Source organism: Etheostoma cragini, chromosome 3 (genome assembly GCF_013103735.1).
Source record: "Etheostoma cragini isolate CJK2018 chromosome 3, CSU_Ecrag_1.0, whole genome shotgun sequence".
In the NCBI taxonomy this organism is placed as follows: domain Eukaryota; kingdom Metazoa; phylum Chordata; class Actinopteri; order Perciformes; family Percidae; genus Etheostoma; species Etheostoma cragini.
Window position 1 is genome coordinate 8,314,367 of NC_048409.1, and position 22,505 is coordinate 8,336,871.

General features: G+C 41.7%; 1 protein-coding gene across 2 annotated transcripts in view; it reads left to right on the plus strand.

The window, feature by feature from the left end:
• Positions 1–22,505, plus strand: part of pipox (pipecolic acid oxidase) — a 68,157-nt gene that overhangs the window by 11,439 nt on the left and 34,213 nt on the right. For both annotated transcript variants that reach the window (XM_034866685.1, XM_034866684.1), the window contains exons 3-5: positions 4,502–4,715; positions 13,627–13,809; positions 19,319–19,471. In XM_034866685.1, coding sequence (XP_034722576.1) covers positions 4,502–4,715; positions 13,627–13,809; positions 19,319–19,471 — 550 coding nt within the window. The remainder of the gene's footprint in view (positions 1–4,501; positions 4,716–13,626; positions 13,810–19,318; positions 19,472–22,505) is intronic.

Here is a 22,505-nt window from a genome sequence, read left to right on the forward strand (position 1 = left end):
ATGCCCAACCAGTCTACATGTGTTTTGTGGATCTGGAGAAGGCGTATGACCGGGTCCCCCGGGAGAAACTGTGGGAGGGGCTGCGGGAGTATGGGGTGAGGGGGACCCTTCTCAGGGCCATCCAATCTCTGTATGACCAAAGCGAGAGCTGTGTCCGGGTTCTCGGCAGTAAGTCGGATTCGTTCCAGGTGAGGGTTGGCCTCCGCCAGGGCTGCGCTTTGTCACCAATCCTGTTAATAATATTTATGGACAGGATATCGAGGGGTAGTCGGGGCGGGGAGGGTTTGCAGTTTGGTGGGCTTTTTGCAGATGATGTGGTCCTGATGGCATCATCGGCCTGTGACCTTCAGCACTCACTGGATCGGTTCGCAGCCTAGTGTGAAGCGGCTGGGATGAGGATCAGCACCTCAAAATCTGAGGCCATGGTTCTCAGCAGGAAACCGATGGAGTGCTTTCTTCGGGTAGGGGGTGAGTCCTTACCCCAAGTGAAGGAGTTTAAGTACCTTGGGGTCTTGTTTGCGAGTGAGGGGACAATGGAGCGTGAGGTTGGTCGGAGAATCGGAGCAGCTGGTGCGGTATTACATTCCGTTTATCGCACAGTTGTGACGAAAAGGGAGCTGAGCCAGAAGGCAAAGCTCTCGATCTACCGGGCAATTTTTGTTCCTACCCTCACCTATGGTCATGAAGGCTGGGTCATGACCGAAAGAACGAGATCCAGGGTACTAGCGGCCGAAATGGGTTTCCTCAGGAGGGTGGCTGGCGTCTCCCTTTGAGATAGGGTGAGAAGCTCAGTCATCCGAGAGGAGCTCGGAGTAGAGCCGCTGCTCCTTCGCGTCGAAAGGAGCCAGTTGAGGTGGTTTGGGCATCTGGTAAGGATGCCTCCTGGGCGCCTCCCTAGGGAGGTGTTCCAGGCACGTCCAGCTGGGAGGAGGCCTCGGGGAAGACCCAGGACTAGGTGGCGAGATTATATCTCCAACCTGGCCTGGGAACGCCTCGGGATCCCCCAGTCGGAGCTGGTTGATGTGGCTCGGGAAAGGGAAGTTTGGGGTCCCCTGCTGGAGCTGCTGCCCCCGCGACCCGATACCGGATAAGCGGTCGAAGATGGATGGATGGATGGATGCTCTGATAAATAATTGTCTATTAGCTCATAAATGATCCTTTTAACAATTGTTGATATTGAACACTGGATAGATACACGGCGGAAATAACCAGGGCCAGATTTGGACCCCTTTTTATATAAAGGTATAACTCTTGCCACCTTAAATTTATTTGTAAAATGGTTATTTTCAATAAATAACTTAATAACATAGGTTATGACAGGAATGAATATGTCAGCAATATTCCTTAGAAATCTGGGAACTTGTCCATGTTACGATATTACGATATCTAAAATGTAAGACAATATCTAGCCTCATATATTGGTATTGATATAATATCAATATATTGTCCAGCACTATGTGTAGCATGAAAAGGCTACAACTTACATTTAACTGTGGAATCCTGTGTCGTAAAATGACAACTAAAACCAACGTTAAACCTTCAGGGTGGATGGATTCAGTCTGTGTTACCCAGCAAACATCATACCTCTCACAGCAGACTCCACTTGCCATATGTAGCACACCACATTGATTTATCATCTGGTGACAATGACCGCTGGTACAAAATTATGTGGCAATCGATCTTACGTTAAGATATTTCAGTCTCGAGGAAAAGTAGTAGACCAACCCACACTGCCATACTTAATAACCATAGTGGTTAAGGTTTGGTCAAGAAAGAAAGTACACTTTCATATAATGTGGGTTACATTTTATAGCTTTGGTCATAATTTCTATTAGTTTTTATAACCTCGGTATTAACCAAAAGACCTTTTAAGAATGGGGGATTGTCCCTAGTAAACTAATAGTTTTAATGGGAAAAGTAACGCAGTCAGACTTTCACATGATGGAAACAAACCAAAAGTTCACCCGGATGATCTAAAACACTTGATTTGGAGGTCCAAGTTGTGATGCTAGTAATCCATTACTACACAATTAAACAGTAAGTGCAAAGAGCTAGTTCAGAAGATCAAGTTGACTGATGTTTACAGCAAAGAGTTAGTGTGATATTTTTTTGGTTCACATTGATATTTATCTTCAAATATGTTTGACTAACCTGGGGCTTTGTTTACAACCTGTCTGACTATTTAACCACTTTTTGCCCTGTTTGATTGATTTTTATTGATGTTATTAATTTGTTGAGTACCCTCACTGTTATTATTGATGTAAGGGCAGGGAACCTAAAACCCAAGTTTTAATTAGCCATTATTTTCCTTATTCCTCCGGTTGTCCCCTAACCACTATTAGTTAAACAAACAAATCTACTTTGGTTAGGTAAGAATTATGCTTGTGTCATTAGAGACTTGGAAGAAGGTGCGCTATGGGACTGGATAAGTACGGGACAGGATGCAAAGCGACCAGTCACACAATAACACAAACTAACTTACCAATGGAGCAGCATCCCATGTTCTGCAAGTGGAAAAAACTGTTTTTGTCAAAGGAGCCTGGTGGCTTTGAAGAGAACAAAGATAATGGCTTCAGTTCCCTGTTGTGAAGGACTGTAGGACAGCAAGATAACGTGCTGAAAATATTCTAAATATAGCATCCATAAACTGATATATTTTTTCAGACATCTAAAATATGGTTAACTGCTGCCCCCGTCCACAGCACGACGTTGCTTAGCTTCCATGTCTATAGGTACTCCTGCCTGATTCCTCAAACTGGGGGTGTACTGACCATCTATTGTAATTCAGTTCAATTCTTATATTATATTAAGTATATATCAATTATTTATAGTGTCAAATCATAACTGGAATTATCTCAGGACACTTTACAGATAGATTCGGTTTAGACCTCTAATATTTACAAAGACCCAACAGACCCAACTTGTACACTCAAGTTACACCCAGTTCCGGTTTTGATGACAAAATGCACAAAATGGCCGCCATGCCCTATGACCCTATGAAAAGTTTTTCTTTTAATAACTTTTTGTCTTTAACTTCTTAAGATGGCACAGATAAAATTTGAAGTTGATCATATTAAATCTCTAAAAGGAGTTTGTTGAAGTTCGACATGTGGAAATTGCCAAATTAGCACTCATTTCTAACTTTCAATTCAAAATGGCGGACTTCCAGTTGGGTTTAGGGTATGGTTCCATGACGTTTTTTCTACATCTTGACATGATACATATGTGTACCAAGTTTTATTAGTCTACTTTAAACGTACTTTACTTTTTTGTGCGCTTATTCCCATACTCTTAAACAACACACATTTTCACAGGACTTGATGTGTACCGCAATTTTGGTAAGTTTTTGAGTATGTTAAGCTCCTCAAGTCAGTTAATTTGGCGGGGGAAAGAAAGGGAAGAATTCCTTCAGTTTTAATTCTCGTCTGTCGGCCCTCGGCCCCTAATTAAAGCTTTAATGGGAAAAGTAAATCATGGGGTAATAGAAAAACTTCCTCCAACACATTGTTTAAAGTTAGGGAAGGGAAAAAACAAAGGGAACAGGACACGGACAATTGCCAAAAATCTAGTTTCAATGCAGGAGTACATATTCAAAAGTCAAGGTTCACTTACTACCTTTTCTTATAGCTTTCACCATGGTCTTCATCAGGTGTCATAATGTGACCTAAGTTAGAAGATATGTAGATCTAATTTTATAGTTATAAAACACTTATATTTTGACCAAGATGTAATGACACATGAGCTACTATCATTCACAGATCATAACCCTGATATGTGGTTGAAGGCTTTGTAAAAGGTAGTAAGTAACATGTCCTCCCCCCACATAGACATAGTGTTCCAAATACCTTTTTCTGGGTTTTTACCACCAACAATATTAAATGTTACCGTTTTTAAATGTGCTGTATTTATATAGAGCTTTTCTAGTCTTAACAACTACTCAAAGCACTTCTATATCATACAGGAAACATTCACCATTCACACACATTCACTGTGGCCGAGGCTGCCGTACAACATGCCAACTGCTCATCAGATAAACACTCACACATATTCAACTCGGGGTTCAGTGTCTTGCCCAAGGACACTTTGACATGGGACTGCAGGGCCACGGATTGAACCACCAACCTTCCGATTGGCAGGCAACCGCTCTACCACTGAGCCACAGCTGCCCCGTCTGTCTGTTGGAGACATCTATCATATTTTTCTGACTGACTTCCCAGTTCAGCTCTTGACCCTCCATACATACTGCACTTGTGCATGCATATATGTTTTTTAACCAGTGAGAATTAAACATGTTTGTATCCAACCAGTGTGAAGTTCACCTCTTTTAGTATTTGCCCTGTTTGACTGTTGTAATATAATATTATGCCCCGAATTAAAAAAATTTCCTTTTAATATTAGTACCAACAATGATGGACAATCTGTGATTTGTTAATGTGTCGTAACTTTTCATGCTATTTCGTGCCAAGATGCCCCCTTCATCTCCACTGATCTGCCCTCTCAGACAAACAGGACTCCTGGTGATGGGACCAGAAAGCAGTCAGAGTTACCTTGCAATTAAGAACACCCTGCAGAGGAACAAAGTTCCTATGGTGATCCTGAACCGGGACAACTTCAGCCAGCATATCCCCCATGTCAACCTGGCTGAGGGAGACGGAGCTGTGGTGGACATCACTGCTGGAGTTTTGTATGCTGACCGTGCACTCAAGACTGTCCAGGTACAGCACAGATACTGCTGATAGAGAATTAAGTCAAGAGTCAAGACCAATTATGTGGTCTTGGTGGTAGCTTTTGCCCGAAAATTTTTTGTAGATTTCTATCTTATAGATTCAATTTAACTTAATTTATAGTATCAAATAATAACAAGAGTTATCTCAAGACACTTTGCAAGGTCCAACAAACAAAGAACCAACAATTTTTCACGAGCAAGCATTTGATGCATCAGTGGCGTAAACCTCGGACAGACCCAGGCGCTTTCTCAATTTAAAAGAACGGACTTGTGTTCTTGGGGAGAACGTTCTTGCTCGTTGTTCTTGGAAGAATGACCTTGCAAGTTCACAAGCACAGAAAACACAGTTAACAGTTTGATACAATGCATTCTTGCTGGTTTTATGCAACACCCCCAGCACAGAGGCTAGCTGCAGTGCCCCAAAATAACAGCTAGAAATAAAACAATCTCCGGACAAGAAAACCTAACAATGCAATAATTATTATTATAATAACTATTGCAATTATATTGAAAAATAAAATGTATTGACCTTTAATGTTATGGTTTTATTAATGGTTTGGCTCAAATACCCCTTAATTATTAAAAAGAGTGGAACGTGACCCCTACCATTACTAGTGGATTAGTTTAAGTCAGTTTAAATTAAAAAAAAGAGTAGGCCTATGCACTGGCATCTCCCTAATTCGATGTGGAATTATCATTTCTATATTATTTTAGTGCACTGTATATGCCCAGGGACAACAGATTTAAGTTAGCATTTAAAATTATAAAGGTTGGTTTCTTCGGTTTAGTCTACATAACATGCCATAGCATTTTACCACTTTACAACTACAATTGTTCATCTGTCATACAGACTGAAACTCAACTTCTATTAAATCAGAAAACAAACACACCAGAAAAAGTATGAACTACGTAGATACTAAATCTAACGGATATAGCCTATGTCATAATTTAAGTCTCCCCGCCTCTGCCTGGCAGGTCTGTGAGAAGGAGAGAGAGACGGCCAGCGAGGTTGTCAAGCCTGCAGGCAATTGTTGAGTTTAACTCCGAAAAGGCAGTTAACCACAGGTTCCTGTTGATCTTACAATGGACATGTGTTTTGATTTTTAGACAAATGATCTGCCAACACCGAAATAAAAGCCTCTTATTTATGAGAGCAGTCTGAGAGACCTCCAGCTTACAGCGGGTCTCTGAGCGTGACTGGTCCAGCAAGGAATGAATTTTGGAAGACTGCCTATATTTGGAATCTAAAACCACAATTTCTCGCCTAAAACGTTCTCAGAAGTGAATTTTGTGATGAATAAGATGGCAAAAATTGTTCAAATTGTCCCGTGGGTGCCCAGGTAGCTCAGGTAGTAGAGCAGGTGACCCACAAGTTCCCAACCAATGCATCCTCAGTAAAATGGCTGTGTCAAGAACATTTCCTGGAATATTAATTTCTTAGTGAAATGCAAACTTGCATATTGGGACAGTACTTTGGCAACACAAGTTGATGTTTCACAGGGACAATAGAAGCCAATAGAATAACACAGATTGAGAAATGCCTTTGTGGGCGGCCAACTGTCGCTGCCAGTTCGGACACAGACACTGATATATAGATATAGAGAAATGTGATTCATAATAATTTTAGCAGTGGGAATAATGAACAGTGGCAGTTCAGGTTAGTCAACCCTATTTGGAAATAGAAGGGGAATGAAATGACTATTACCCAAACTTTCCATTTTAAACACCCACCACAGCTAACAACAGTGATTCCCGGCCCTTTTTGGTCTGATGAACAACCCACTGTCCTATCAGATGAACTCACATACTCCTGCATTCAATTTCAATGTATGTTTCAAATGTATTTTCAAACACTTTAGTTTATAATTTTTTCAACTGAACTGTCCATATCACAGGTTTGGGAGCCCCGATAGCTGGTACAGGAGGTACTAATAGTCCCGAATTTATTTTTTTGTAACTGAAATCCAATAAAATACAATCATCAATGAAAATGTAACTCTCTATATATCTTCACATTCAGTTCTCACTATTCAAATTCAGTTCACAAAATTCAAGTTACTGTGACAGACATCCGGGTACTTGAAGGATTAAGGAAGAGCAGTCAAGCGGAGATCAATAGATAGAAAACAATTCTCAAAGTCAAGGATCCTTCATTGGTAGGACTGGTCCTTCCAGGTCAGGTCCTTCAGAGGCTAGGCAAAGCTGCTCTGTTGCATTTGGAGAACACGTAAATGGAACAGGCTAGCAAGTGCACATTGTTTGTGCATGCTTTATTTAAAAAACTGGATGAAATGGTTGTGGAACTGTGAACTGTGCTGTTAAATTTTTTGTTGAGATGGAGAGTGTGAATCATCATTATCAGTCTGCTTGCAGGAGGAGAATCTACTGTCAGCAACTTTGCTCACAACGTGCGATGGTAGGTAACATTACCAACACTACTAGGCACTACATCATAGTAAGCAATAGTCGTTATCGCTTAAAAATTAAAATAAATTAAAAACTAGTGAGAGTTCATATTTGTTGTTGTCGTAACACTTATTGGTAAGGAGAATTGCATTAATTAATCTTAATGACATTAAGCTTACAGTAGCTAACAGTTTACATTATCTTATAATTTACTGCATACATGTAACATTAGCTCATTGTTCAGTAACATCTACCTTTAAAACCTTGTTCTTGTTCTTTTGGTCATGACCCAGCCTCCACGACCAATGTGAGGGTAGGATTAAAAACTGACTGGTAGATCGAGAGCTTTACCTTCGGGCTCAGCTCTCTTTTCATCACAATGGTGCAAAAAATTGAATGTAATACCGCACCCGCTGCACCGACTCTGACTTCCTCTCCATTGTCCAATCACTCACAAGCCAGACCCCAAGGTATTTAACTCCTTCACTCGGGATAAGGATTCATTATCTACCTGGAGAAAGCACTCCATCGGTTTCCTACTGAGAACCATGGCCTCAGATTTAGAGGTGCTGATCCTCATCCCAGCCCCTTCACACTTGACAGCAAACCCATCCAGTGAGTGTTGAAGGTTACCGATGATGCCATGAGGACCACGTCATCTTGAAAAAGCAGCGATGAGATCCCCAGCCCACTGGACTGCAATCCCTCCCCACCCTGACTATTCCTCCATTTACTGGCCATAAATACTACAAACAGGCACCTCCCGCAGCACCTCCCAGAGTATCTCCTGAGGGACCCGATCATATGCCTTCTCCAGATCCACAAAACACATTTGGACTGGTTGGGCATACTCCCAGGCTCCCTCCAGGATCCTTGCAAAAGTGAACATCTAATCCGTTGTCCCACGACCAGGACGGAATTTGCATTGATCTTCTTCAATCAGAGGTTCAATTATTGGCTGATATCTCCCTTCCAGCACCTTGGAGTAGACTTTACCAGGGAGGCTGAGACGTTTGATACCCCTGTAATGGGCACACACCCCTTTTTGAAGAGGGGAACCACCACCCTGGTCTGCCACTCCCTAGGCACAATCCCAGACCTCCATGCAATGTTGAAGAGGCGTGTCAACCAAGACAGCCCCTCCACACCCACTGTGGAGTTGTTTGACTACCTCAGCAACTTCCACCAGGGAAATTGACAACAATTCCCCATCATCCTCCAGCTCTGCCTCTACCAGATAGGGCGTATAAGATTGATTTAGGAGTTCCTCAAAATGCTTCTTCCACCACCCTATTACCTCCTCAGTTGAATCAACATCATCCCATCCTTATGGTACACAGCTTGGATGATTCCATGCTTCCTCGTCCTGAGGTGGCGAATGGTTTTACAGAAGCACCTTTAGGCCTACTGAAAGTCCTTCTCCATGTCTTCTCCAAACTTCTCCCACACCCACTGCTTTGACTCTATCATGGCAGAGGCCGCAGCGCATTCGGTACCTTGCAACTGCCTCTGGATCCCTCTGGCATAGCATATCCCTGAAAGACTCCTTAAATTTAACTGCTTTCCTGACCACCGGTGTCATTGGGTTCGTGGGTTACTGCCCCTTGAGGCACCTAAGACCCTAAGACAACAGCCCTCCGACGCCGCTTTAGCAATGGAAACTTTGAACATTGTCTACTCAGGTTAAATGCCCCCAGCCTCCACAGGAATGCACGATAAGCTCCGCCGGAGGTTGAAAGTTGAAATTCTCCTCCAAACGTTCCCAATTTACCCGCACTATCTGTTTGTTCTTACCAGGTCTGTCCATAGGCTTCCCCTATCCCCTGACCTAACTCAGCACCAGATGGTGATCAGTTGACAGCTCCGCCCCTCTCTTCACCTGAGTGTCCAAAACATACGGCCTCAGATGAGATGAAATTATTATAAAATCAAACATTGACCTTTGGCCTAGGGTGCTCTGGTACCATGTACACTTCCCAGTTTGAACGTGGTGTTTTTTATAGACAATCCTCTGGCAGCTAGCCTCTGCCGCACGGGTCTGGTTGGATCGAGGCCCCTGACCTTCACTGCCACCCACGTGGCATCGCACCCGCCCCCAACGGTTCCTTCCACAGGTGGTGGGCCCATGGGATGGAAAGATAAGTGCCACTTAGGGCTCGCTGGCAGACCCGGACACCAGGCGATACGGTGATAGTTCCCAGAGGTCTTTTAAGTTCATTCACCAGAAACAATCCAGATTTTTTAAAAGAATTTTAAGTAGTTTTCCTCCTTTAGATGAAACACGGTGTCTACATCCTTTTGCAAATTAGCCATTATGCTATTCCAAAAAAATATACCAACAAAATATAAATGGACCTTTTATGTCTGTCCCATGGTTCCTGGCAGAAACATTCACAAAATAACTGGATAATTATGTTGTAAAATACCAATATGTGGTTAACTGAACATATTTATTGCCCTTTGTTTTAATCTAATAATGGCTCACACCACGAATATCTCTGAGCAATAAATACACATTACTAGACTATCAGCAGTGAGAAAAGGCACTGTAGGAGAACAGAATCATCCATGGCTGCTGCCAGGTCAAGCACAAAACACTTCTTTGTAATTTAAGTGAGGTGCCATTCTCAATTTACTGAAAGGATTGTTCAGCCGCTTTTCTCTGAAGCAGCAGTCAATTATAAATTTGTGATAGATGTGTAATACATCACAGGAATACTGCTTTGTGCATTGGCATGCAATGACTTTAACAGCCCCTTGACGTTAGTGTTATAGCGTAATACATGTCGCAGTTGGTCTATCTCATTTAACTAACGTATTGGTCCAAATATAAGAGGATCCTGATTATTAGACAATCTCCCCCCCCCCTTTTCAAGACTCATTTTTGGAAAAATATTTTATAAAAGCCAAATTTTGTTTTCATGAAGAATATAAATTTATTTGAAAATAATTCTAATAAAAAATAAATTGACCAAAACAAGGTAGGCTGTTGTTTTTAACATCTTTTGAATAAAATGTTCACATTCAAATTAATGGAAAGTATTTCCAAGGCCTTCAGTTGAGCTCCGGTGATGGAAATCCCATCATTACGTTACATACATACAATCACACACGCTGTCATCTCTTGGAAGCAGCCGCTTTAAGGACCACAGTATGTTCTTCGTCTGTTTGCATTTTTACACAGTGTAACATCTCCATGACAACGCCTTGTTGTACTTCCTTTCTACGTCCGGCCTCCAGGGTTTTTGTTGCTCGATACATCATTTGTTACGTCTACGTATGAATATGGATACCGTTTTATTTTTTACATTTTATTTCTCTGAGTCACTACTTTCTTCTAATGCCGCTAGGCTATCTATCTCTTCAGGTACTCTCTATCTCTCTCCACCGTATAACGTTGCCATGCTTTTGGGCGCTCGTTGATGCTCCGTCTAAATCTCTGCTTTTTCAACCAGCTGTTAATTAACATTAAAATAACATCCCTTACATTCTGCAACTTGAACAGCTAAAAGTCTAGACCCCGATTAGGAAAGAACCCTGTCTCATATTCAGACCAATACGCTATCTGAGAGTGGCACATTTCTTAATGTCTTTATCAATACCCTTTTCAAAACACGTTGCTGATTGCCCCTCATGACTGTATGTTGGGCCAGCTTTGATGACCAAATAACATTCTTGATCCAAGTCACTGCAGTAATGTAGGCTGGCTAAACTGGACATTACATTGTGATGCAAAAGCCCTTTTTACCTACGGGTTAATTTAAGAGGGAACTCTAAATTCATGTATTGAATATGATATATATATATATATATATATGACTTCATAGACAAATGGCCACTGATTTGAATTGTGTAGATGTGTGAAATCAGTGAAACTGTTTATTTCTGTTGTCATTTTTATCTGTAACTATAACATTTAAAGATATACAGTATCAGCCATGTTTCAAAACGCAGACTTCTGTCGTGCTATTTTGAGCTCTGTGCCTTCATCGATATGTGTAGTGTACTGTTCTGTATATTCTCGTCTAGACCACTGTTTTGCACTTTAGCTTATTGGTCTAAATAAAAAAAAAAGGAAATGTATTTCTTTAAGAATCTACTCAAGTAAAAGTAAAAAGTAGCTCATTTAAAATGTACAGCTTACACTGCATAATAAAATTAAACTTCAACTTCAGCAAATTTTAATGGGGTTTTGCATTTAGCTTGGTTTACATCGCTGGTGTCTGACTTGTCCATCTCCATCCTTCTTGTGATTTTAGCGTAAATGAAGACATATTGGTGCTGCCTGTCCATCATTCAATGCAGTAGTTTCAGGGGCGCCAGAAGAAGAAATAAAAAGCAAGAAATTATTTACATTAGTATAAGTGGTGAATACAAACATGGGTCCCATGGCCCACTTTGACCAATCAGTACCCCACTGTAGGGGTGGCCCTAGATGGTATCCTCCAAATTAGTTAAAAATCGGATGAGCTGTTCTTGAGATATAAACTTTTTGGACTTGTAGCGCTCCCAATTTTTGTAAAATGTTTAGGGGACCTCCAGAGGGTCATGGCAAACAAAAATCTAAAGTTTTGCGTTTTCATAGTTGACTAGACAAATTTGTCTGTGTGTAATATGCACAATTTGTATCCTATAAAAATGCTTTTGATAACTTTTTGTCAGGTCGGTCTGGAGATGCTACCTACAAAGGTTTGTGCAGATCCAGTCCTGAAAATGGCACCCCCCACAACGTATGATATGGCTGTAGCATGAATGGAAGAATACTTTTGACATATTATGCTTTTCCGTATTTTCCGCCAATACTTACAATGTTATAATGTCAAATTTTAATGTTAAATGTTGCCAAAACTAAATTTCAAATAATGAGGTAAACATATTTTAGAGAAATTTTAGCTACATGCTACGGCAGTAAACAATGTAATCTTGGCTGCCAGTGTGGTTAAATTCTCTCCAATTCCAGGTCACATTACTCCTGAAATCTTGAAACATGCTCGGATATGTAGTATTTGTTACCTGCAATTTTTGGTTGTAGAACATGCTGCTTCGTTCCGTAACCTTATGTTAGCCTACTGCTTAATATAAGCTAGCTACATGCTAACACCACATAGCTGTATCTTATCCTTGGCCGCCAATGTTGTTCATTTCTCCCCAATTTCGGGTCACTTTACTGCTGGGACAGAAGAAGAATTTATTGATGATTTCTCACCTTACAAAGTCCTTCTATATACTCTGTTGCAGTACCTCCAGCTTATAGGCCAACTAGTCAAACAACAGCGTAGGCTGCAGAGCACAGTGCAGATACCAGGATATTTTCCGTCGCTTCGTGTCCACTCTCTCTGTAAAGATATAGGTGAGCAGCGCGGCTGGTAGCGTAGTAACTTCAGTTAATTTTAGAGGACTTTCTCTGCTGGGGGCAGTGACGCGTTGCGTCTGTGCAGACCTCCGAAAATGAGCAGCGTACAGTCACCTCTAAACTATGTCAGAGACCAGAGACCCAAATGGGCCTCTGTGTCTGTCAGACGGTCTGCATGAGATCCACCATATCAGCCGAGCAATAACATGCATAGCAGACATCTCTCCAAATCTCGGACAACAGAGATGGGAGGAGTTATATTTTGAATGTGCATAAAGTTGTAAACATGAGCAGAAATCTGATAAACATGAGCAGAAATCTGATGAAACACATCTGAGCTATACTATACTATATATACAATACTGCAACGTTGGGCCACTATTGTGCTTCTCTAACCTCTGTTCATCTCTAAATGTAACTGTAAATAATTTATTCAATGTTTCATAAAATGAACAATAGTCTTTATTTTCCCCAAAAAGTAAATACAGTAAGTGGGGTACAGAGGATGAGGGCCAAACATTACTGAGCCTTGGCACAAAGGTTAAAGGATTAGAATTTATGTTACTCAGTGGTTCTACTTCTTTAGAATTTCAGTGGTCTTAGTTTATCCCGCAACAATAATTTAACTTTGGGTCCCTGGTCCCTACACCAGGAACCCCTGGACCTGTTCACCACAGACCCAAATCTTCTCAGCTGTTGCTGACATATGCTACTGTCTCTAGGGAGAGCCCCATCCCCCCACATATAACAAATCCCAATTTAAGCCCTGAAGGATAAAGACCCAAAGAAATTGCTTTGTACGTGGCAAAATATGCGGCGCCACCCCCAAATCTCACTCCGACGTTTTGGGAAAGGTTGGCAGCTCTGTATGCTGCGCTACCCGTAACCCATGTTTTACTACCTTCTACCTGTGAAAGTTCCCTGGAACGGCAGTCAAACTTGTAACTTGCTACCCGTGAACTCTTACAAGATCGTTGTTACAGTTTTTGACGTCACACACACATAAACAACAATGGCAACCCCTGTTGATGCTTTACGTGTTGTACAGTCGGTGAGAAACGGTGAGAAATATAAATAAATTGACATAAATAGGCGAGGTAAAGTAATTCTGCATCACTGTTCTGTCATTCTCTTCTCCCAGGGGCAGTTTCAGAAGTTGGGTGGGGTCATAAGAGACAAAGAGAAGGTAATAGACATCAAGCCTGGCCCTGTTGTGACCGTGTCAACCTCTGCTGGTGTTTATCGAGCCAAGAGTGTGGTGATCACCACTGGACCCTGGGCTAACAGACTGCTGGCCCACATTGGCTTACAGTTGCCACTTGAGGTATTCAAACTCTTGGTGTCCCACGTGCAGTAATCTTTGTATAACTGCGTATATGGGTCAATGAGGAATTATGGGGCTGGCAACATGAGAAAAAAAACAACAATTTGAAAAAGCGTTTTTTAAAGCATCCTTGAGTTTTGTTAAAATGTCTATTTTGTGTTACTGTAAATTCTATTTGAAATAGGATTTGTAACATTTTTATTTTTTTTGTGTGTGCACCAATACAAATGTAACTCCTATTTCAAAACGTCACCCATAATAGATTTTATTAGGATTTCTTCTGAATTGAAATTATATTTTTTATTGCAAAATGTTTATCAACATTGTACATTGTTTAAATTAAAGTAAATTAAAGAGGTTAAAATATATGTATGATACTTAGAGCTGCAACGATTAGTCGACTAACCAATTAGTTGTTCGCTAGAAAAATAATTGCACACTATTTTGATAATTGATTAATTGTTAAATTGATTTTTCATGCAAAAGTGGCAGAAAACAGTTTTCAGTCTATCAAATATGGTGATTTTCAGCTTTTTGTGTTTTATATCATATTTAACGGAATATCTTTGGGTTTTGGAATGACAAATCAAGAATTTTTTCACAATTCCAGATTAATCGATTAAAAAAACACACAAACAAACACAAACAATTCCACAAAATGACCGCAGAGTACAAGTTCTGCTGCAAATGTTTAAGTAAAGTAAAAAGAGAGGCATTATCAGTGTGCTGGATGGTTTGAGAAATACTAATGCATTATATTTTATTTGTGATATGTTGTGAGGGTACAAGCGGCCGAAATGGGTTTCCTCAGGAGGGTGGCTGGCGTCTCCCTTAGAGATAGGGTGAGAAGCTCAGTCATCCGAGAGGAGCTCAGATTAGAGCCGGTGCTCCTTCGCGTCGAAAGGAGCCAGTTGAGGTGGTTCGGGCATCTGGTAAGGATGCCTCCTGGGCGCCTCCCTAGGGAGGTGTTCCAGGCATGTCCAGCTGGGAGGAGGCCTCGGGGAAGACCCAGGACTAGGTGGCGAGATTATATCTCCAACCTGGCCTGGGAACGCCTCGGGATCCCCCAGTCGGAGCTGGTTGATGTGGCTCGGGAAAGGGAAGTTTGGGGTCCCCTGCTGGAGCTGCTGCCCCCGCGACCCGATACCGGATAAGCGGTCGAAGATGGATGGATGGATGGATGTTGTGAGTAGAATATGAATCTGCCACGTCTCTGTCAGTTAAATGTAGTAGCACAATGTTTTCCTCTGAATTACAAGTACCAAACGGCATTACTATACAGTTAGTTGCATATTAAGTGCTTTGTGTTCCTTCTGTAAGTTATTTCGGAGGACAGTGGTTCTGGAGAAAGCTACAAGCAGCAGTACAGGGGGCCAAGCAATCAGCCTGTTGGAATGGGCACTGTACTGTTCAGTGAATGCACAAAAAACCAAAAGATGCCGGCCTATTGCTTTAATAGACTCTGTATGTTATCGACTTCCTCTTACACATCCCTATTCCAGTTTCACTCTTCTTTCCCCACTACGATTTTGCACTGCTTACCTTTTAAATACCCACCTGAATGTGCCACAGAAACAAAAGCGTTACTCCTCCATATTTAAACAGCTCAGAGGCCTTAGTAAGCAAGGCAGTCTTTTCCATCTTGCAATATGCCACACAGCCTGAAAAGAGAAGGTGATGGGAAAACAAGCAGGCAGCTGTTAGAGTGGCGAATTGGAGTTTGATATTGGAATTGCGTGATTCAGGTGAGCAGCAGGCTGGGGGGCCTGGGGAATGGCATGCCTGAGTGAGCTGGTAGAAAAGCTCTAAGCTCACCAAGTCGACAGAGTACTTCTGTCTGAATTTGTATAGTCCCTGGGACTGAGTGCACGGATGGTTAGTTCATTACGTTGGAGCTCTTGAACAATGTGTCCTTATTATTTCCGCCCTCATCATTTGTACAACAATGTGTACATTTCATTAAATCCCAATTCTCCCTTCACCACTGCAGGGCTGCTTTTGTAATTGAACTTCTATTAGACAGAAAAAAGACCACACAGTAGGTGTTATGGAGGTTTATATGTTAATGTTTAATCAGCATGTTGTGCCAGTGTGTTTTCATTCAGGTGTAGTTTTGATCTGTTGTACTATAAATATGTAACTAGGGCTTAAACGATATGCAAAATAAAAACAAAATCATGACACTCAGCGCCACAAACATGTGTCGCGGAGTGAGAAGGAAACGATATCGGAGGTGTAACGTTACAAGTGGCCGCTGTTCTGACTCGGATGCCTGGGTCTATTTCCCGAAGGTTCAGTAAACTGCTGTTGGCGTCCTTAGCCCCAGACTTAAGTGCTGACCAGGCTGGCTGCTAGCTGGCTGGGGGCTGACTGTGGATGTGTCCCCGGGGCTGTTGTCAGAGCTCATCCTGACAGAAGCCTTACAGCGCCGGGAGACTGAGGCAGAAGACAGGGGTGTGCTAGCTAGCTAAATCACCATTAGACTAGTCATTCATCCATACAGTTAACGTTACTGATGAATTTTTGGGTAAGCCCAGAGTTGTGAATTGTGGTCAAAACAATCACACTATAAATAACTGAGTGTGTTGAACGGTGTCGTTATCTTATGTTACCAACCAAGATTTAGAATTTGTATTAGCTAGCTACTTCACAACCATCACCTTTACAGTAGGCACCAAAGCACTTTTCCTCTTCGTTCCCTCTACAGGTTAGGAGCATAATTGTCCATTACTGTTACCATTCCCATTATTCTTATGTGTCATTCCAACGAGTTAATAAACCACTAAAACGATTTTTGGAAACATTATTTTAAGGCACTAAAGAATCTTTGGTGTTGGGGCGGCTGTGGCTCAGTGGTAGAGCGGTTGCCTGCCAATCGGAAGGTTGGTGGTTTGATCACCGCCCCTGCAGTCATTGTCGAAGTGTCCTTGGGCAAGGCACTGAACCCCGAGTTGCCCCCAGTGCTGCGCATCGGAGTGTGAATGTGTGTGAATGTTTATCTGATGAGCAGGTGGCACCTTGTACGGCAGCCCCGGCCACAGTGTATGAATGTGTGTGAATGGTGAATGTTCCCTGTAGATGTAAAAAAGCGCTTTGAGCAGTTGTTAAGACTGGAAAAGCGCTATATAAATACAGCACATTTACATTTACATCAATCAAAATTGAAGTCCATCAATATCAATAAATAAGGTTTCTGTTGTATAACTGTGTTTCAAAGTGGGATGTAATCAATGACAAAACAATGCCATGTGGTAGAAAAAATTTTGTATTATGTTTACTGACCCCCCCCCCCCCCCAAAAAAAAAGAAAAGAAAAAGAATCGAATTTGTATCAAATTGTGGGTCAAAAATTGTGCCACTAACCAAACCCAGGGTTTGGTGTATCGTTACAGACCTATATATAACCCATGAAAATATATCTATCGTATCTTGGGATGTGATCGTTAAGTATAGGTCCAAGCCCGACGTTTGGCCTTATAACTCCCAAACTGTATTTTGCGTATTAAAAATACACATCCATGCGTTCACTGAATTCAGCTGAACTCCTGATAATGGCCACGTCCATTTCCGTCCATAATTTTATGCTTTAAATATTGTGATTTATTGTAAACGAGCTTGATTTTGGTCTCATCTGAACACAACATTTTCGTCCAGTTCTCTGAATCATTCATTTGTTCATTGGCAAGCCTCAGATGGGCTTGTACATGTGCTTTCTTGAGCACGAGGATTTCAGCCCATTACGGCATAGGGTGTTACCAATTGTTTTATTGGTGACTATGGTCACACCTGCCTTGAAATCATGGACAAGAGCCTCCCGTGTAGTTCCTGGCTGATTCCTCACTGTTCTCAAGATATTGTATAGAGCCCCAGGCCAAGGCAGATTGACAGTTCTTTTGTGTTTCTTCCATCTGCAAATAATCGCACCTGTTGTCACCTTCTTACCAAGCTGTTAGACGATGGTCTTGTAGCTCCTTCCAGCCTTGTGTGGGTCTACAATCTTTTCCCTGACATCCTTGGAGAGATCTTTGGTCTTGGCCTGCGGAGTTTGGAATCTGATTGATTGCTTCTGTGGACAGGTGTCAGGTAACAAGCTGAGATTGGGAGCACTCCCTTTACGAGGGTTGTCCTAATCTCAGTTTATAACCTGTAGCAAGCCAGCCTGTGTGCCAGACATCTTTCTGATTGAGAGGGGCCAAATACTTATTTCTCTCATTAAAATGCAAATCCATTTAATTGTATACTGATAATTGTCAATGGTCAAGAGAATCTCCTGCAGTTTAAACCGAGCATCAGTATGGGGAAGAAAGGTGATTTGAGTGACTTTGAACGTGGCATGATTGTTGGTGCCAGAAGGGCTGGTCTGAGTATTTCAGAAACTGCTAATCTACTGGGATTTTCACGCACAACCATCTCTAGGGTTTACAGAGAATGGTCCGAAAAAGAAAAAACATCCAGTGAGCGGCAGTTCTGTGGGCGGAAATGCCTTGTTGATGCCAGAGGTCAGAGGAGAATGGCCAGACTGGTTCGAGCTGATAGAAGGGCAACAGTGACTCAAATAACCACCCGTTACAACCAAGGTGGGCAGAAGAGCATCTCTGAACGCACAGTACGTCAAACTTTGAGGCAGATGGGCTACAGCAGCAGAAGACCACATCGGGTGCCACTCCTTTCAGCTAAGAACAGGAAACTGAGACTACAATTTGCACAAGCTCATCGAAATTGGACAATAGAAGATTGGAAAAACGTTGCCTGGTCTGATGAGTCTCGATTTCTGCTGCGACAGTCGGATGGTAGGGTCAGAATTTGGCGTCTACAACATGAAAGCATGCATCCTGCCTTGTATCAACGGTTCAGGCTGGTGGTGGTGGTGTCATGGTGTGGGGAATATTTTCTTGGCTGTCTTTGGGCCCCTTGGTACCAATTGATCATCGTTGCAACGCCACAGCCTACCTGAGTATTGTTGCTGACCATGTCCATCCCTTTATGACCATAATGTACCCAACTTCTGATGGCTACTTTCAGCAGGATAATGCGCCATGTCATAAAGCTGGAATCATCACAGACTGGTTTCTTGAACATGACAATGAGTTCGCTGTACTCAAATGGCCTCCACAGTCACCAGATCTCAATCCAATAGAGCATCTTTGGGATGTGGTGGAACGGGAGATTTGCATCATGGATGTGCAGCCGACAAATCTGCGGCAACTGTGTGATGCCATCATGTCAATATTGACCAAACTCCCTGAGGAATGCTTCCAGCACCTTATTGAATCTATGCCACGAAGAATTGAGGCAGTTCTGAAGGCAAAAGGGGGTCCAACCCGTTACTAGCATGGGGTACCTAATAAAGTTGCCGGTGAGTGTATATGAACCCTCTGAATTTCAATCAACATGTTTTGTGCATCAAAACGAATGTATGGTAAACTCTATGGTCAATCATTAGGTCTTTAGTGCCAGATCTCTGAGGACTTGGCTGGTATTAATGGCCTTCCTGGTTTTATCTACTATAGGTGGTGAAGACCAATGTGTGCTACTGGAGAGAGAAGGTTCCTGGTTCATACAATGTGAAGCAGCGCTTTCCTTGCTTCATGCAGACTGAGGGCGAGGAGTCCAAAGAGCAAATTTACGGCCTCCCATCCAACGAGTACCCAGGCCTGGTGAAGGTATGTCACTGTACTGAACCCTCAAGTGCTATTCTACATAGATAAGCTCTAGATTCTGTACAAACCCCAATAATTAATGGTAATAATATAAAGTAGACTTTGTTAATGATCAATTAGGTTTTAATGTGATTTCATCTATCACTTCTATCTGCTTTTCAAGTTGATCATTTGACTTCATTATTCAACATTAGTATCTAAACCCATGCTGTGTATGCACAGAAGCAAACAGCTTTTTATTAAATTAAGATACATGCACACACTGGAGCACTGCTTATCTTGTGTTGATGTGACTTATTACAGAATACCAAAACATTTGTTGTCTCATAAACATTAACTCAGTTTGCTAACCAGCATACAGTTACATGTTTTATTGTAGGAATACATTTTTTATTACGGCTGTTAATCACGATCCGTCGCAAATTAAAGCTTTTAGTGCTTAATCGTCACGGGAGTGGACAAATGCTTGCTTAATGCAAATATTTATTCATTGCAACAATCCAAAACAATGGCAAATATTGTCAAAGCTACAGTATGCATGAAAAAAAATACGTTGAAAGTATAATATGGCAAACTCAACTCTTGCCCATCAAGCAACAAGAGATGGGCAATTCAATTTTATTTATATAGCGCCAATTCACAACAACAGTTATCTCACTGTGCTTTTCATAAAAGGGCAGGTTTAGACCATACTCTGTGATCTTATTTACAGAAACCCAACAATTCCCACCACTAGGCAAAAGAAGCAAGGATGTTTAAAATTACTTGGTAATACTAACACAATGTAATGTTCCACTTTACATTTGAAAAAGTTTAATTAAACATACCGTTTTTTTTATCTGCTCAAATTTGTGTTAACTCGTTATTATAGCCACATTTGTATGTACTTGATATTGAACGTGACCCTACGTAGCTTTTGACAAAAAAAAAAAAAAAGCTTTACAAAAAGTTGACTTTTAAAGCAACAACTGACTTGTAATAAGGAGTGGTGCCTGTGTCATTCCCACTGCGCACCCCAAGCACCTGTTTCACGCACTAAGTTACTTTGGCGACCAGGTCCGAGCTCCTCGGAGAAGTCTGAAACGCTTCACGGCACTGTTTTTGGTTTTCCTTCCGACGTCCCCCGGCTGCTCTGCTTCAACTCTGTGATTTACAGTGGTTTCTCGTGGACAGAAAGCTTTACTTGTTGCTGAAGGGGTTATGGCTAAGGCTAAAAACATAATGCATGCAACATTTGCCTAATGTTATGGCGGTCATTTTTGTACATTCACCATGAAACAGAAAAGCGTTGTAACTCAAATGTACATTGTCCAATCTGCTCCAAATTTCCCATGCTTGATCAAAATCCAGGCTGAGGACATCTACATGGTAATATAGATTAACTATCATAGCGCCACTAACTGGCAACAGAAAGTCAGCTTACATGTTACAAACATTTGATTATGTTCCAATTACAGTATCAAAAAATTGTAATGGAATAAACAATATCCGTGGAGAGTTAAGCAGTATTCTGGCAACTGGACATCATTGCATGAGGCTGCCAGCAGAACAGCAGATTAGTGACATGACTGGCTGGGATGACCAACAGAGCTTCTGGCTCAGCGTTGACATGGGCAGCCAATGTGGGTTCTGGGATTTCCATGGCGCTGGAATGCTGCTTGAGCCAACATGTCGGCAGCCATGGGGACTACGTCTCCTCATTGGGGCTCAATGGTAACCCGTGAAAATAGCCAGATGAGTTCCCTCAAAAGATGAGCCCCATATATCAGGGTGGCTACTCAACGTGTCTAGAGGCAGGCCGGAGAATCAGGGGATAGGGGGTATGGACCGGCAGACGCAAAAAAGGCCAGAATAAACTTAGAATAAACTCCCCTACTTTGGCATTCAAGCACATCATTTGGCTAGAATGGTGCTTTTGAGAACCACATTGTCATAATGATTCAATTGTGGTCTACTTTGAAATTAAATAATGGTGCAAAGTCAACTGTAAAATGTGATTTGTCCTACCTCAACATCAGATCAGTTGTGGGAGTTGTGCTGGGTTTGATGTCATCTGATGGCACATCTCTATTCTGGGCAGTATGGCGGGCCAGCAGGAGCTCTCTGCCTAATAGCAGACCACATGCATAGAGGAGAGGAGTGGACAGATGGTGATGCCACGTCACATTATTCACTCTGAAACACTGTCACCTCAGCTACTGTATGTCCGATGTTTGGAATATTTACCATAATTTGGAAAATATCCCTCAATGAAGCAGAAATGAACCAAGACATTCATGGACCTGACAGAATGTTTTCTAAATCAGAAGAATCCTGTGGAATAAACTAAAAACTTCAGCTCTTTAATTCCTCACCCTGCTTGCTGTGCCTCTGTTCTATGGTGAGACAGTCAGTGTAAGACCTGGCTGACGGGAGAAGCACACAAAAGCAGCTCTGGAAGTGTGTGTATGACAGTCACCCCTTTTGTCATTTACCTTTCAAGCTTGCAATAGGAGCACTAAACGGTGATGTAGACATGTGAATCATATAATTTTCTGCTTTATTACTTAGCTTTACATGAAATATTACCTGATGACTAAAATAATCCCATTCAGCATTGCATGAACAGAGCTGTGGGACTCTGTCTTAATACAATACTTGCATGCTTTATGTACTTTGACAGAGGTTTTTGTCTGACTCAAGCTACTGAAGCCCTGCATCAAATATAGTTTGCATTTTAGCACAGATTCGAGGGCAAGTTTAATTTCATAACCGTTTTGCTTTGGATCCTATTTTGGATTTATTTGTAATTCTTTCACTTGCCGTAGGCATGTGCTATATGTGTATAGGGCTGGGTACCAAATTCAATACATTTTAGACACCGACCGAATTGACTCGTCATTCAATACCAAATTTCAGTAGCTAAGGAGTAAGTCTCATCAGCGTCAATGAGCCAATAAGCATGCTTCTACCGAGACCTAATATTGACTGTAATTTGTTGCCTAATGTTCCACATTGTAGAGACACTCAGGAAAATATTAAATAGTAGGAGCAGAAT